This window comes from Nicotiana tabacum, chromosome 19 (genome assembly GCF_000715075.1).
Source record: "Nicotiana tabacum cultivar K326 chromosome 19, ASM71507v2, whole genome shotgun sequence".
NCBI classification, from domain to species: domain Eukaryota; kingdom Viridiplantae; phylum Streptophyta; class Magnoliopsida; order Solanales; family Solanaceae; genus Nicotiana; species Nicotiana tabacum.
Genome location: NC_134098.1, coordinates 26,178,514 through 26,196,780, shown reverse-complemented (window position 1 = coordinate 26,196,780; position 18,267 = coordinate 26,178,514). Strand labels below are relative to the sequence as shown.

At 41.1% G+C, this 18,267-nt stretch overlaps 1 protein-coding gene across 1 annotated transcript; it reads left to right on the top strand.

Moving 5' to 3' along the window:
* Positions 1–1,654: 1,654 nt before the first annotated feature.
* On the top strand, positions 1,655–4,563 carry LOC142173416 (uncharacterized). The gene is made up of 6 exons (XM_075239003.1): positions 1,655–1,895; positions 2,063–2,493; positions 2,731–2,863; positions 3,870–4,103; positions 4,257–4,362; positions 4,449–4,563. The coding sequence occupies exons 1-6, from the start codon at positions 1,655–1,657 to the stop codon at positions 4,561–4,563; spliced, it is 1,260 nt and encodes a 419-aa protein (XP_075095104.1).
* Positions 4,564–18,267: the final 13,704 nt, after the last annotated feature.

Here is an 18,267-nt window from a genome sequence, read left to right as displayed (position 1 = left end):
TTCCTAAAGCTAAGTTAAGTAGGATATGAGTAATGAACCTAAGAAGCGATTTAAAGGAAACGAGTTAACAAATACGAATCATGAGTTACAGAGAGTAGTGGACGAGTTTATTTTTTTATATGTAAGAGCACCTAACTTATAGATTCTTGATTGTTGAATGTTGTTTGATATTGCATATACATAAGTATGGTCCCTATGGACGGTTACTAGTGAGTGCATAGGTGCACAATAAGGGTGGTTATGGACTGCCAAGAGCACATGTAGCCAAACCCATGTATGTGAGGCGTACAGAAGGTCTACCTAGCTATGTGTACATGCCACTAGACACTTATGGTTGTAGTTCGCCTTACGAACGATCTGCCTTGCTATACATAAGAGCCACTTTATGTTCAATTTGTATCGATAGACGATGATGTAGTAAACGATCATAAATCCTGTCATTAGAGATAGTTCAACGTACTATGACAGTACAAGTTGTGTAGCTAGACATAGGGGCCAAGCAGTCCAAGCGATTGTGATCTGGTAAGCTGATCGGGAGTACATGGTAAGTACATTCTTGTTCTATCTTGCAGCAGATATTCTATTGTATTCATTCATGTTTTTCAGTTTTCGAGTTCATAGATATTGTTTTCTACCTTACATACTTGGTACATAACGTTGTACTGAAGTCACATTGTTGGGGCAGTGCATTTCATGCCTATAGGTGCAGGCAATCAGTTTGACGAGCCCTTACAGTAGACGGGGTTGATATTTAGCTGAGTATCAGTAAGACTCCATTTCATTCGATGTGCAGCCGAGTCTAGAGGTCATTGTTTTAGAGATTTGCTATAGACTTATTGGTAGGCTGAGTCCCTGTACCGATCATGTTTGATATCAGATACTCTTAAAAGCTTTGTAGACATAGATTTAGTATGTACAGTATGTTAGTGGCCTTGCCGTCTCTCATTTATGTTTTCCTTTTGAGTTGTCTGGTATTTGTTTTCTTTATGGCCTCATCGGTCCAAACATGTATTGATATTTTGAGTATGATGGCTAGTTGATACGATGTCTGCCTGCCTACGATATATTACGAGTTGTAACCATGTTGCCCATGATAGCTTATAGTATGATAGAGTTCGGTTGTGTCGGCCATTGTACGTTTTGGTTTACGTCCAATATTCAAAAGTTGTAGAGTGGTTCGTTCGGGCTAGTACGACACCAGGTGCCATCCACGCCTCACCTAGGTTGGGGTGTGACTATTTTGGTCTATATGGTTGGGTTGTTCGAGAGTTTGGCTAAGGCCAGGGTATTTCCTACTATACCAACTACTTTCCAGGTAGGGGGCGGAGCACAAATTCATGCTACCCATATCCTAGAGCAGGTGGCCCATAGTTATCAGACTCCTATATTATTACTAGTTGGGGGAATTCAGCCTATTATTGCCGCACAACATGAGGATAAGCCCCCAATGTTAGCTGATGAGCTAAAAAGACTGGATAAGTTCACCAAGTTGCATCAGCGTCACTTCAGTGGTACACCTTTAGAGGATGGCTAGGGATTCTTAGATCTTTGTCATGAGATTCTATGCAATTTGGGACTAATTGATTCTAATGGAGTTGATTTCACCGCATTCCAGATGCACGGTCCAGCCAGGAGGTGGTGGTAGGTTTATAAGATGGGAAAACCAGGAAGATCACCTCTTCTTACACGAGTTCAGTTCTCCATGGTGTTTTTGGAGCATTTCATACACCGTACAAGGAGAGAAGAGGTGAGGAGGCAGTTTGAGTACCTTCAGCAGGGTCCGATGTTAGTGACCGAGTATGAGATAATGTACAAAGAGCTTTCCCGTCATGCTACTATTTTGATTCCCACTAAGGAAGAGAGATTGAGGATATCCATTGATGGTTTTCACCATGGTATTCACATTACGTTGGGTAGAGAGGTAGAGCTGGGACTCTATTTCACTAGGTTGTAGAGATAGTACGCCGTATTGAGCGTATTTGCATTGAGACTAGAGATATAATGCAGGATAGGGACAAGAGGTCCTGATGTTCATGGAGTTTCTATGGTGACTCATCGGCAGGCCAAGGTCGATTTAGAGGAGACCAGTCTATCATTTACCGCCAACCAGTCAAAGAGCTTGTGTGCAGTCTTCATTCAGTGCATTTCCATCACAGAGTTCTCAATTCTTCTAGTGGCTATTATGGTTCCCGCACTGATTGCTACACCACCCACTCAGCCAGTTATCCAAGACATGGTCGTCCTAGAGGGGGAGCTCAATCTAGTGGAGGTCAGGCCATATGCTATGCTTTTCTAGGGAGGACCGAGGCTGTTGCTTCTGATACAGTGATTACATTTATTATTTTTGTATGCAACAAGGATGCTTCAGTAATGTTTGATCCTGGTTCCACTTATTCATATGTGTCATCATACTTTGCTTCTCGTATGGATATGCCTCATGGTTCTCTTGATGCTCCTATGCATATGTCTATACCTGTTGGTGATTCTATTATGGTGGATCAAGTTTATCGGTCCTGTGTGGTCACTATTTATGGTTATGAGACGAGGGTGAACTTATTATTGTTAGATATGGTGGATTTTGATGTGATCTTTTATATGGATTGATCTGCGTGCCATGTTATTTTGGTTTTTCGTGCTAAGACTGTGATGTTGGCGATGACGGGGTTGTCAAGGTTGGAGAGGAAGGGTTCTTTTGGTTGCACTTCTAGTAGAGTGATCTCAATTTTGAAGGCTCAACAAATGGTTGAGAAGGGATGTTTGGCATATTTAGCCTTTATCAGAGATGCTAGTGCTGATACTCCTGCTGTTGAGTCAGTTCCAGTAGTGAGGGAGTTTCTGTATATGTTTCAAGCAGGCCTACAGGGCATGTAACTCCATATGGATATTAATTTCGGCATTGATTTGGCACCGGGCACGTAGCCGATCTCTATTCCTCTGTATCGTATGGATCCAGTAGAGTTGAAGGAATTGACGGAACAGTTGCAAGAGTTTTTGGATAAGGGGTTCATCAGGCCTAGTGGTTCACCTTGGGGTGCGCCTGTGTTGTTTGTTAAGAAGAAGGATGGATCTATGAGAATGTTTTGACTATAGGCATTTGAATAAGGCCTTATTTGGATTCATTTGTCATTGTGTTCATTAATGATATATTGGTGTATTTCCATAGCAGGGAGGAGAATGAGCAGCATTTGAGGATTTAGCTCCAGACTTTGAGGGAGAAGAAGATATATGCTAAGTTCTCCAAGTGCGAGTTTTGGTTAGACATGGTGGTATTCATAGGTCATGTGGTATCCAGTGATGGGATCAAGGTGGACATGAAGAAGATTGAGGCAATTTAGAGTTGGCCCAAACCTTCTACCATTATAGAGATCAGGAGATTCTTGGGTTTGGCTGGTTACTACCATCACTATGTAGAGGGATTTTCATCTATTACCGCCTCGTTAACTAAATTGATTCAAAAGGGTGCTTTGTTTAGGTGATCAGATATGTGTGAGGAAAGCTTTTAGAAGCTTAAGACAACTTTGACTACGGCTCCATTGTTAGTTCTACCTTAGGATCGGGATCATATATGACTTATTGTGATGCATCGCAGGTTGGCATTGAGTGTGTGTTGATGCAGGACGGTAGGGTGATTGCCTATGCATCGCACCAATTGTAGCCCTATGAGATGAACTATCCAGTGCATGAATTGGAGTTAGCATCTATTGTTCATGTGCTCAAGATTTGGAGGCATTACTTATATGGCGTGTCTTGTGAAGTGTACATGAATCATTAGAGTCTTCATCATCTATTCAAGCAAAATTATTTGAACTTGAGGCAACGAGGATTGGAGCTATTGAATGACTGTGATATCACCATTCTTAATCATCCAGGGAAGGCCAATATGGTCGAAGACTCCTTGAGTAGAAAGGCTGAGAGTATGGGGAATTTTGCATTTATTCCAACTAAGGAGAGGCCTTTGGCTATGGATGTTCAGGCTTTGGCCATCAGGTTTATAAGATTGGATATATCGAAGCCTACCAGGGTTCTTGCTTGTGTTGTATCTAGGTTATGCTTGTTTGAGCGCCTAAAGGCTTTTCAGTATAGTGATCCCTATTTGCTTGTCCGTAAGGATACGTAGCGGTGTTATGCTAAGGAAGTGTCTATTGGTGATGATGATGTATTGCGGCTTTGGAGCCGAATTTGTGTTCCGAATATGGATGGGTTGAGAAAGTTAATTCTTAAGGAGGCTCATAGTTCGCAGTATTCCATTCATCCAGGTGCTACAAAGATGTATCTTGATTTGAAGAAGCATTATTGGTGGGGAAGGATGAAGAAACATATTGTTGGATTTGTTGCTCGGTGTTCAAATTGTCAGCAGGACAAGTATGAGCTTCAAATACCTGGTGGGTTGCTTCAGAAGATTGAGATACCAGTGTGGAAGTGGGAGTGCATCATTATGGACTTTGTAGGGGTTTTCCACGGGCATTGAGGAGATTTGACGTTGTTTGGGTCATTTTGGACAGACTGACCAAGTGTGCACATTTCATTCCAGTCATGACTTCCTATACTGGAGCAGTTGGCTAAGATCTACATCAAGGATATGGTCTGTTTACATGGTGTGCTTGTGTCTATCCTCTCGGGTCTAGGCAATCAATTAACTTTGCATTTCTGGAGAGTTGTTCAGTGTGAGTTGGGAATGCAGTTTGAGTTGAGTACCGCATTTCACCCTCAGGTAGACGTGCAGTCCGAGCTGAGCATTCAGATATTAGAGGATATGTTGTGAGTCTGTGTCATAGATTTCGGAGGCCATTGGGATCAGTTTGTTCCATTAGCTAAGTTTTCATACAACAACAACTATTAGTCGAACATCTAGATGGCTCTTTATGATGCATTATATGGGAGGCGATGTCATTCTCTGATTGGTTTGTTTGAGCCGGGTGAGGCTAGGTTATTGGGGACAAATTTGGTTTGTGACGCTTTGGAGAAGGTAAAGTTGATTCATGAGCGGCTTCATAAAGCGCAGTCTAGGCTGAAAGGTTATGCTGATAAGAAGGTTCGGGTTGTAGCTTGCAGGGTGAGAAGGTTATTCTTTGATTTTCACCTGTAAAGGATGTGATGAGGTTTGGGAACAAGGCAAAGTTGTGCCCTCGATGTATCGGTCCATTCGAGGTATTGGAGAGAGTTGGTCAGGTGGCATACAGACCTACTTTGCCACCCAGCTTATTGGGAGTACATCCCCTGTTTACGATTTCTATATTTCAAAAGTACTACGAGGATCTGTTGCATGTGTTGGATTACAGTTCAGTGCAGTTAGACAATAATCTGGCTTATAAGGAAGAGCCGATGGGCTTTTTGGATAGGCAAGTTCGAAAGTTGAGGTCGAAGATTATTGCTTTCGTGAAGGTTCAGTGGAGAGGTCATCCGATCGAGGAGGAAACTTGGGAGACCGAACATGATATGTAGAGCAGTTGTCCTCATCTTTTATATATCCTAGGTATGATTCTAAACTCGTTTGATGACGAACATTTCTTTAAAAGGGGGAGAATGTAAAAACACAGCCGGTTGTTTTGTTTTATTTGCCATGTTACCCTATTTGATGCTTCATGTATGCTTCTTTGTTGTTTTGTGACTTTCGAGGATGGTTGGTTTGGTTTCGGGAAGGTTTTGGAGTAAATTGGAACACATAGTTCCAAGGTTGGAAACTTAGGTTATAAGAGTTGACCGTGGTTTGCGTTTTGTGTAAACGACCTCATAGTGATGTTTTAATGATTCCAATAGGTTCATATAATGATTTTGGATATAGGCGTATGTCCACATTTGGATTTGGAGGTTCCTAGGTTGATTTGGCTCTATGTGGCGAAAGTTGGAAAATTGAAGGTTTGGAAGGTTTATAGGTTTGACAGGGAGTTGACTTTGAGGCTATCGGATTTGGATTGTCGTTACGGGAGTTGTAATAGGTTCTTTATGTCATTTGTGACTTGTGTGCACAATTTAGGGATTTCGAGTTGGTTAGACGTGGTTCGACATGAGTTTTGAAAGTTGGAAGTTGATTAGTTTATTAAGCTTCAATTGATGTGCGATTTGTAGTTTTTATGTTACTTTGTGTGATGTGAGACCTCGAATATGTTCGTATTATTTTTTGGGACTACGTGATATTTTTGGGCGGGGTCCCGATGGGCTAGGAAGTGTTTTAGATGGAGTTCAGATCATTTGGACTTGGTTGGATTGCTGAAGACCTGCTAGTGTATGGTGTGCTTCGCGATTGCGGAGAAGGTCTCACGATCGCAAGGGCTTATTTTGGTGAAGCAATAATTTGTTCTTCGCATTTGCGAATTGTGCGTCGCGTTCACAAAGTGTTGGAGGCGTTGGTTATCACATTCGCGTAGGAGGTGAGACTGGCTAGGAGCCGGCTAGAGTTACCCATCACATTCGCGAAGGGTTGGTCGCATTCGAGAATAATGGGGGTGCTACTGCATCGAATTCGCGGGTGCCAAACCGCATTCACGAAGAGCATTTTTAGGCTAGGGTTAGATTGTGCTTTGCGAATGCAAGGCCTGGACCGTATTTATGAAGGGTATCACTGGGCAGAATTATAAGTTGTCTAATTTCGGGACTTAGACCAATAATTTCATATTTTTAGCCCTAGACTTGGAGAAGGGAGATATTTGAGGGGGATTTTCGCACAATCAAGAGGGTAAGTGATTTCAACCTGATTTAACATTATATCTTGTTTACCCATGGATTATTACACATAGATTATAGGGTTTGAAGGAGAAATTTGGGGATTTTAACTATGGTTTTGGAGAGTGAAAATTGGAGATCTGAACCTCAAATCAGAGTCGAATTTGGATAAAATTTGTATATTTGGACTCATATTCTAATGTCTTGTCAGAATTTATGATTTTTGTTGGGTTCTAGGATGCGAGCCTGGGTTGACCTTTTGCTATTTGATAAATATTGGAGCTTTATTACTTGGAATCGATTTCTATAGTTGTGTTTGATGGTATTGAGTTATTTTTGACTAGATTCGAGCCGTATTCGCGATGAAAGGGATTTTTGGAGTATTGATTCTCTCGTTTTGAGGTAAGTATCTTGCCTAGGTTTGGCTTGAGGGTATTTTACTTGTAGACTATGATGTTTGCTATGTGTTAGGGAGGGAGGACGCACGTACATGGTGACGAACATATATCCGTGCACCGTGGTTATTCATGATGTGGGTAAATATTAGGCTATTATGTGCCTCGTTTTACTATCATGCCTTTGTGTTACCGTATTTTTTCTACTTGTATGACTACTTGAGTTATTATTCATGTTAGAAATCATGTCTAGGCTATGTGCATATCTGTTTGAGACCTATTTTGCTATGTTAAGTAGTTGCCTTGATTGTAGCCATACTTTCTCAGTCATGATATTCTATCTGCGTATTATATCATCACTCTGTTTACTTCTTACATGTTATCTCACATGTCGTTGGTTTTCTTACTTGAGTATTACATGCTGAGTGGATTTATGGCACGTTGGTATAATTCATGCGGGGTATATTGATTTTGATACTCTCAAATATTTGCATATTGTAATTTGAGCGGATTAATGATTGAACTGAGGCTATAGAGCCGTGTTGATATTGATATTGAGGTGACGCGTACACCAGCCCCCCTTATTGGGCTGAGTGGTACTAGTATTGAGGTGATGAGTGCACCAGGCCATTGGGCTGAATTATGATCGTTGACATTTGATTCAATAAGTGCTTGGGCTAGGATCTGCCTCTCCAGAATCAGGTGATGACCAATGGTCTTTGGGCCCTGTGAATGTAGGCACTTGGTATGTGCTGAGTGAGGGGTTTTATGTTAGGAACCCGTACAGTGCTGAGATTGTGCTTATTTGATGATTTCATTGCGAATTCGATGATTTTGGAATTATTACATGTTATTCAGGCATAGCGATGTATTTTTCTCGTGCTAATTGAAACTCTATGTCTTGAAATTGATTCTTTAACCGATTTGATTAGAAAGCGTGTGTATTTCTTGTTATTGTGAATAAGTTGAACTTGTTATTTTGAGCTGCTTTCCCTTCATATTATTATTATGTTATTACGGTTATTGTTGACCTTTTAAAGTGAGTAGCAGACTTTGCCAATCTCGTCACTATCTTCAATCTGAGGTTAGGCTTGCTACTTATTGATTACATGGGGCCGATTGTACTCATACTACATTCTTCACTTTATGTGCAGATGCAAGTGCTGCTGATAGAGCAGATTGATAGTGAGTTGCACTGGTACCCGCTGGTGATTTCAAGGTAGCACTGTCGCTCCGTTTTCTAGCCTTGGAGCGCCTTCCTTTACTTTTGTTATTTTTGTCTATGTACTTCAGATAATATTGTATTGTTATTCAAAGAGTTTATTTGTTTATTCTATAAAGATCATGTACTTGTTGACACCAAGTTCTGGGATGGTATTTCAGTTGTATTGCTATTTTTCTTCATTTATTTATCCTATTCCGCTTTTGAGGCTTTTACTTATTGTTATTGAAGTTTAATTCTATATATTGAATGTTTGCTTTCCTAGCAAGCAATGTTAGGTGCCGTCACGACTTTGGTGGGATTTGGGGCGTGACAAGTGTCCTTATCCAAAATACATGCATATACTCAAGAATTACAGGAAAATAAGTGCACAAGGACTTAATAGAAATCATACGGACATGTGCTCATGGAATCTCCATGTGACTACGGACCATTTAAGAAATTCGACATATCAAGGATAAGTTCTCATGCCTTCATAATTAATCATAAACCTAGGCATGATTTCTAACATCAAATTTAGTCACATAAGTCAAATAAATCATGAATCAAATGAGCATATAGTCAAAACACGCCATAAGATATTCCACTTCTATCCCGGTCATGATATAAACTCGGTAAGTGCATATATGCTCGCCACCACGTATATACACCACCAAAATACCTTAAAGACAAAGCAATCAAGTCAAATCCTAGGGGTTTCCCTCTTAACAAGGTTGGCCAAGAGAACCTCCACCCGCTAGGCTGAAAATCACCACAAATGCGAAATCCTCAAAAATCAAAATCCAAACAGCTCGAATCTAGTCAAATACAACCTAATAACGTCAAATAAATCCATAGAAACTGAGCCCAAATATTAAAGATTGAATATTTAATCAAATACACAAAGTCAACCAAAAATTCAACTCGGGCCCGCCTCCTGAAACCTGACAAATTCACAACCCAAACACTTATTCCAATACGAATCCAAATATACAAGTTTCATCCAAGTTCAAATCTTAATTATCCACTTTCCAAATGTTTTCCCAAAACCACCCAAATTTCACTTTAAAACCCAAGCTTTCAGGTGTATAAAATCCATGAAAATCATGATATAAAATCAAATCCAAGAGTAGGTTGCTTACCTCTAATGATGTTGTAAAATTTCTCTTCAAAATCTCATACCCTCGAAGTCTAGGGCTCGAAATATGATAATACGGGTAAAATCCTGAAATTCCAACTTAAAGTGTGATGCCAAGGCATACCCTTCGCGAACACGGCACCAGCCTTGCGTTCGCGAAGCACCCACTGCCCGCACCCAGAAAACCTTCTTCGCGAATGGGACGGGGGTCCCGTGAACGTGAAGGCCAAAAGCCCATCCTCTTCGCGAACGCGGTCAACTCTCTCGTGAATGTGAAGGTCTACTGCCCAGCACAGCTTCCTTCTTCACGCGGCTGTCCCTCCGTGAATGCAAAGAGCAAAACCCCAACTCAAAAATCTTTCATTGCAAATGCAAATCCAGCCCCGCAAATGCGATGAACACCAGACACAAGCAAAAATCTGATGCCACAATATATGAAAATGATCCGAAACTACTCGAAAATACACGAGCACCCCCAGACTCCATCCAATCATGCAACAAGTTCCAATACCTAATCCAAACTTATACAAATGCTCAGAACACAACAAATAACATCAAAACCAAGAATCGACGGTCAAAACACATGTTAAGGTTATTTTAGGTTCATCAAATTATAAACTTTAAACCAGGCGTCCGATTCAAGCCTAACCAATCCGGATTACAACCACAATTTGCGCATAAGTTTGGAATGACAAAATGAACCTATCCCAACTTCTGAAACACCAATCTGAATCTGATAACCTCAAAGTCAACCCTGGTCAAACCTATGAACTCTCAAATCCTACAAATTACCAACTTTCGGGAAATATAGCCAAAATACCCTAGGAACCTCCAAATCCAAATCCGAACGTATGTCTAATTTAAAAATCACCATATCAACCTATTGAAACCATTAAAAGACAAATCCGGAGTCGTTTACACAAAATTCAAACCTTGGTCAACTCTTACAACTTAAGCTTCCAAAAATGACACTAGGTATTCCAAATCACTCCCGAACCTTCATGAAACCAAACCAATCATCCCCCCAACTCACAAAAAAATGAAAACACATACTAGAAGAATTAAATAGGGGAACGAGGCACAAATATAAAAAATTACTGGTCGGGCCATTACAGTAGCTCTTGAGAATGGTTCTAGTGGGTTTAAGATTCAAGATGTTATAACTAAACATTTTTGGATTCGTCACGCGGCTAAGGAATTGTGATTTTTGTTGGATTATGAGAGTGACTTGGGGTATTTCTGTATCATTATTGGTTCTGCAATGTCGTGTTGGAGAGATAGAAGAAACGATTTCGGATTAATAGAAGGTCTCTTCAGAGCGGTCATTTTAGTTTGAGGTGTTATTGGGTGCATGAGAGGGAATAAAGTCTCTTATGGCTTAGAACGATGTGATTTCATGTTTTGGATCACTTGATATAACTTTTGATTGAGGGCCATAGTGTGCTAGAAAAGAGAAGTGTTATCGTGAAGGCAAACCAATAGGAATATAATAAAGTTGGGTCATTTTAACAATGAGCTTATGAGGAATTCATTGAATAACAGTGCGAGACCATGGCAATTAAGAAGGAAGAGTATAGTGGGTTATCATATGATGTGCTTATGGCTTCAAGCCAAGTGGGAGAATCTACCATCGATGATCGGGTTATATGGGCATGTGTTGCCGTAGTTACTGGACTTGGATATGCTTGTGGATTAGATATGATTCGAGAAGAGTGATATCGAGAATGATTGGGCAAGGGATTTGTTGGATGCATGATGTAATATGCTTTTTTGATATATGAAGGTTGTGAATTGATTCAGGTTTGATGACTTTTATAGATGTAGTATGCAATGTGAAAGGATAAGACCAGTTGTTTTTTTTAGAGTATATATGTGCTGGTGGAGCACTAGTCATTCGGCATGTTTTGCTACACATTCGGGACTAGGTCAGAGTGGGTGGCTCTCAAGAATAATTCTAGTGGGTGCATGAGAGGGAATAAAGTGGCTTATGGGTCTTAGGACGACGTGGTTTCATGTTGGGATCACTTGGTATAAGTTTTGATTGAGGGCCATAGTGTACTTAGAATGATAAGTGTTATCTTGAAGGCAAGTCAAGAGGAATCTAAAGAAGTTAGGTCAGTTTAGCAATGGTTGGATCAACATAGTAATAGAAATGATTGGTTTCTTTGGTATAATAGGCCTTACATATGCTATTTTAGCAAGACCTTTGGGTTTGGCAGTCTACTTGACTTGGTTGATTTGGAGGGTTTCAGTTCTGATGGCTTGATTATGTGCAAATGGGTTTCAAAGAGTTTACGATGGTTTTTGCCACGACTTGAGGTTGATATATTCTACGTGTGAGGAAAGTTTGTTGCGTGTTGTGAATCTCTCCTCAATCGATCTAAGTCAAAGGCTTCGGATTGATGAAGTGTTTAGGAGAAGGATCATCCTACTTGTGATTTAAAGTTAATAACGAGATTCTCGTATTTTCATATGGTAGCATAATAGATGTGGTGGGCCATGTGAGATTGAATGGACAAGGTTGTAGTTCAGTTTCAAAAGGAAGGTGATAAGTTCTAGACAACATGAGAGATTTCATATGATTAAGAAAATGCTAGCACTATCTTGTATCACCTGAGAAGGGTATATGTTGTAGAAGACGCATTGTGTATTGAGTTGAAGATGCTTGACTAGTACTATAGAAATCGCATGGTTAGTAACCATTGATGTCCAGGTTTTGCTACTCGACACGGATGATTTATGGGAGTATTTATGTCACAACCCTAATATCCCACCACAGGATGTTGTGATGGCATCTAATCTCTAAGACTAAAAACACGCATAGAAAGATAGCGGAAATAATACAAAAAATCTCTATTTTCCCCATTATACTGTTATAATAAATGCCAATATTATAATAGTCAACAAAATCCTACAACCTGGCAGAACAGAGTTATAAGCTATACAGAGATATTCTAAGAACCTCTAACACAACACTGTCTGAGTAGAAGATAAACAACAGTAAAAGTAATGCCTGAAGGTGACTCCGAGTCCTGCAAGCACCAAGTAGGTATTCCTTGAAGTCTGGAATGTATAGCCAAATCACTGAGGCCTAGCCTGATATGAGGTACCTGGATTTGCACAACAAAATATGCAAAAGGGTAGTATGAGTACACCACAACGGTACCTAGTAAGTATCAAGCCTAACCTCGGTAGAGTAGTGACAAGGCCAAGTCAAGACACCAACTAGGATAAGAAAAACTTAACAAGTATAGTGTAGTCTAGTAATGAAACGAGGACATAGTGGCAATAAAGCAATACAACAAAGTAAGCCACAACTGAATTTAAAGCAATAAAGGCAACAAGGAAGGAACACATAATAATAATATCAAGAGAACAATGCGGACAAATACAAGTGAGGTAAATGAGAGATAACAATAAAAATCACAACCGAGGTACCGCCTCGTAATCTCATTTCACAATCACAATCACGACCTTTTCTTATACCGCCGTGTGAGTCTTACATTTAGATAGTTTTGAAAATATTTTTTCCAAAATAGCTACATTCACTTTAGCCCACCTTATGTCACCGGGTGGCTTCAAGTAATTCCCTTACTAGTAACACGCACATAAATCACACCTTATGCCCACATGCACATTAACCCCTATCCTTATACCGCCGCATGCACATCAATATCACAACATAATAACAACTCATACCAGAACTGCCCATATGCCACAACTTACAAAAACAATCAACAATACCAAAGTTTCCACAACATATAGCCCACGACTCAACCACAATGTGTACAAGAATTCCAATAATAACAAACTAAAAGTGAATAGCTCAACAAAACGATATCTCACCAACTAACAACTTTTCCTCAATGTTATAACGGCTTTTACAACTTCAACACCAATAACTAAACAAGAAGATATTTCATGAATAACAACTTCAAGAAAGTGATTCAACAATTAAAGAAGTAACAAGACAATAAGGAAGGCAATAACTTCAACTAAAGCATACAAGAGAAAAATAACAAGTAAGAGGTGAAACAAGCGTTAACAATGTCAAAAAAAGCACATGTAAGGGTAGACTAATAATGAAAGATTTAACATGTTACGACATTTCAATTAAAGGCACGGAAACTGTCTAAAAAGCCTAAACCAGTCAAATACCACATATAGCCTGTGTACCCACTCGTCACCTTACGTACATGGCTTTCACATAACATAAATAGCACAATCGACTCAAATCCTAAGGGGTAGTTCCCTCTCATAAAGTTAGGCAAGATACTTACCTCAACTCAATCCACTAGTAAGCCTTTTCTGCGAATATCAAACTCTGGACGGCTCGAATCTCGATCAAATCCTTGAAAATCCCTTCCAAGATCGTCCAAAACCGAGCTCTCGAACTCAAAGGATGAAAAATAACTCTAACCCTCGATCTAGCCCCTTTTCTACCCAGCTATCTCACACCAGTGGAACCAACAATCGTTTCTACAACTTCGCATCTGCAGAAAAATCATCACAGATGCGGCTTTTCATTAACCCCAGAAATTACCGCTCCTGCGGCACACAACATACACGTGCGCCCCCGTTTCTGTGGGAAATAGGGCACTTTTGTGCTCCCGCTTCTACGGAAGCAGACCGCACATGCAGTCCCTCACAACTCGCACAAAGTCCTCTTATGCGAACTGGTGGTCACTTCTGTGGGTGCGCATCTCCACTCAGGTGTCCGCACCTACGACCTTCCCCCTGGATAGCCCCCTTCCCTTTTGCAATAACCCAGCCACACTTGCGTCCAATCCCACCATAGGTGTGATGACACCAGAACTTCAACAGTTCTTCAACAATCAACCTAACTTCAAATGTGCCCGATTTTAATCTGGATCATACTCGGGGCCCCCGGGACCCCGTTTTAACATACCATCAAGTTCCAAAACACATAACAAACTTACTCGAAGCCTAAAATCACATCAAACAACATTAAATCTACGAATCGCACCCCATTTCAACCTATTGAATCCATGAACATTCAAATTCCAAAACTAATGCCGATTCATACTAAACCAACTTTGATTAACCTCAAATTTCACACACAAGTCATAAATGACACAAGGACATATCCCAACTCCTGGAACCAAAATCCGAACCCGATAACAACAAAGTTAATTCTCGGTCAAACTTCTCAACCTTCCAAACCTTTAACTTACCAATTTTCGCCAATTCAAGCCAAAACGACCTACGGACCTCCAAATAAATATCCGAACATACTACTAAGTCCAAAATCACCATACTGAGCTATCAAAACCATCAAAACTCTATTCTAGAGTCGTCTACACAAAAGTCAAACTCTTTCAACTTAAGCTTCTAACTCTGGGACTAAGTGCCCCAATTCACTCTGAAAACTTCCCCGGAACAAATCCAACCACCCCGACAAGTCACATAACCACAAATGAACATAGAGAAGGTGATAAATAGGAGAACAAGGCTAAAATACTCAAAACAGTCGACCGAGTCGTTACATCCTCCCATTCTTAAAACAAACGTTCATCCTCAAACGAGTATAGAGACATGCTTGAGGTGATGAAAAGATGTGGATAATGGCTATGCATATCATGCTCGGTCTCCGAAGTCGCCTCCTCGACTGGTTGACCCCTACACTAAACCTTCACTGAAACAATGTTCTTTGACCTCAACTTTCAGACCTGCCTGTCCAAGATGGCCACTAGCTCCTCAACATAAGTCAAATCCCTGTCCAATTGGACATAGCTAAAATATAAAATATGGGACGGATCACCGTGATACTTCCGGAGCATGGAAACATGGAACACCGAGTGAACTGCACATAAGCTAGGTGGCAATGCAAGCTTGTAGGCCATCTCCCCCACTCTCTCGAGGATCTCAAAAGGACTAATATATCTAGGGCTTAGCTTGCCCTTCTTCCCGAACCTCATCACACCCTTCATGGGTAAAACCCGGAGTAAAACCCACTCTCCAACTATGAATTCAACATCACGAACTCTCCGATCAGCATAAATCTTCTGCATAGACTGTGTTGTACGAAGTCGATCCTAGATCAACTTGACTTTCTCCAAGGCATCTCGAACCAAATCTGTGCCCAACAACCTAGCCTCACCCGAAAACCAACCAACTGGAGAACGACACAGCCTCCCATATAAGGCCTCATAAGGAGCCATCTGAATACTCAATTGGTAGCTAATGTTGTAGGAAAACTTTGCAAGCGACAAGAACCAATCCCAAGAACCCCCAAAATCTATAACACATGCACGAAGCATATCCTCTAAGATCTGAATGGTGAGCTCGGACTGCCCATCCGTCTAGGGCTAAAATGCTATACTCAACTCAACCTGTGTGCCTAGATCACACTGCATCGCTCTCCAGAAGTGCGATGTAAACTGCGTACCCCGGTCAGAGATAATGGATACCGGCACGCCATGAAATCGAACATTCTCTCGGATATAGATCTGAACCAGCTGCTTAGAAGAATAGGTAGTCACAACCAGAATGAAATGTGCCGACTTGGTCAACCTATCTATAATCACCCATACAACATCAAATTTCTTCAAAGTCCATGGGAGCCCCAATAACAAAGTCCATGGTAACACGCTTCCATTTCCACTCGGGAGTCTCAAATCTTTGAAGCAAGCCGCCTGGCCTCTGATGCTCATATTTTACATGCTAACAATTTAGGCACCGAGCTACATACTCCACTATATGTTTCTTCATTCTCCTCCACCAATAGTGCTGTCTCAAATCCTGATATATATTAGCGGCACCCGGATGAATAGTGTACCGTGAACTGTGGGTCTCCTGAAGGATCAACTTACGTAACCCATCTACATTGAGCACATATAACCGACCCTACATTCGCAACACCCCGCCATCTCCAATAGAAACCTCCTTGGCATCGCCGTGCTCTACCATTTCCTTAAGGACAAACAAATAGGGGTCGTCATACTGACGCTCTCTAATGCACTCATATAAAGAAGACTGAGAAACCACACAAGCAAGAACCTGACTGGGCTCCGAAACATCCAATCTAACAAACTGATAGGCCAAGGCCTGAACATCTAGGGTTAGTAGCCTCTCTGCCACCAGTAGGTATGCCAAACTACCCATACTCTCCGCCTTTTGACTCAAGGCGGCCACCACATTAGCCTTCTCGGGATGATACAAAATAGTGATATCATAGTCTTTAAGCAACTCTAACCATCTCCATTGCCACAAGTTAAGATCTTTCTGCTTGAATAGCTGCTGGAGACTCTGGCGGTCGGTATAGACCTCACATGGAACATCGTACAAGTAAGGCCTCCAAATCTTCAAGGCATGAACAATAGCTATCAATTCTAAGTCATCGACAGGATAACGTTTTTCATGAACCTTCAGCTAACGAGACGCGTAGGCAATCACCCTACCGTCTTGCATCAACACAGCACCAAGACCAACATGTGACACATCACAATACACAGTGTAAGACCCCGAACCCGTAGTCAACACCAATATTGGGGCTGTAGTCCAAGCAGTTTTGAGCTTTTAGAAGTTCGCCTCACACTGCCCGGACCATCTGAAAGGAGCTCCCTAAAGGGTCAATCTAGTCATTGGTGCAGCAATGGATGAGAAACTCTCTACGAAACGGCGGTAATATCCATCCAAACCATGAAAACTCCGAATCTCAGTAGCTGAAGATAGCATGGGCCAACTCTGAACTGTTTCAATCATCTTCGGATCTATCTTGATCCCCTTACTCGACACATCATGCCCTAAAAATGCCATCGAATCAAGCTAGAATTCACACTTTGAGAATTTTGCATACAACTTCTTCTCTCTCAAGGTCTCAAGCACGATCCTCCAATGCTGCTCATGATCCTCCCGACTACAGGAATACACCAAGATGTCGTCAAAAAACACAATGACGAATGAATCAAGATATGGTTGGAATACACTGTTCATCAGGTGGTGTTGGGGTATTGGTCAGCCTAAATGACATCACCAGGAACTCGTAGTGACCACACCGAATCCTAAAGGCAGTCTCTGGAATATCTGGATCCCGAATCTTCAGTTGATGATACCCTGACCATAAATCAATCTTTAAGAACACTCTAGCACCCAGCAACTGGTCAAATAATTCATCAATGCACGGCAATGGGTACATGCTCTTCACTATAACATTCTTCAACTGCTGGTAATCAATACACATCTGTATAAAACTGTCATTCTACTTCACAAACAGAACCGAAGCACCCTAAGGTGAGATACTTGGCCGGATGAAACCCTTATCAAGCAACTCTTGCAACTGCTCCTTTAACTCTTTCAACTATGTCGGTGCCATACGGTATAGTGGAATAGAAATGGGCTGAGTGCCAGACAATAAGTCAATACCAAAATCAATATCTTTGTCGGGCAACATACTCAAACATCTACTGGAAATACATATAGGAATCTCTCACTACCGGATCTGACTCAACGGTAGGAGTATCAGCATTAACATCTCTCACAAAGGCTAGATATCCATCACACCCCTTCTCAACCATCATCTATGCCTTTAGGAAGGACATAACCCTGATAGGAATATAATCCAACGTACCCCGCCACTCTAACCGCGGAAAACCTAGCAAAGCCAGTGTCATAGTCTTGGCGTGACAATCCAGAATAGCATGAGGCAACAACCATTCCATACCCAAGGTAACATCAAAGTCTACCATACTGAGTAACAATTGATTAGCTCTGGTCTCAAAACCACCAATAACAACTAAACACGAGCGATACACATGGTCTATAATAATAGAATCTCTCTCAAGCGTGGACACATACATATGAGAACTCAAAGAATCTCGCCACATATCCAAATACAGAGCAAAGAAAGATGA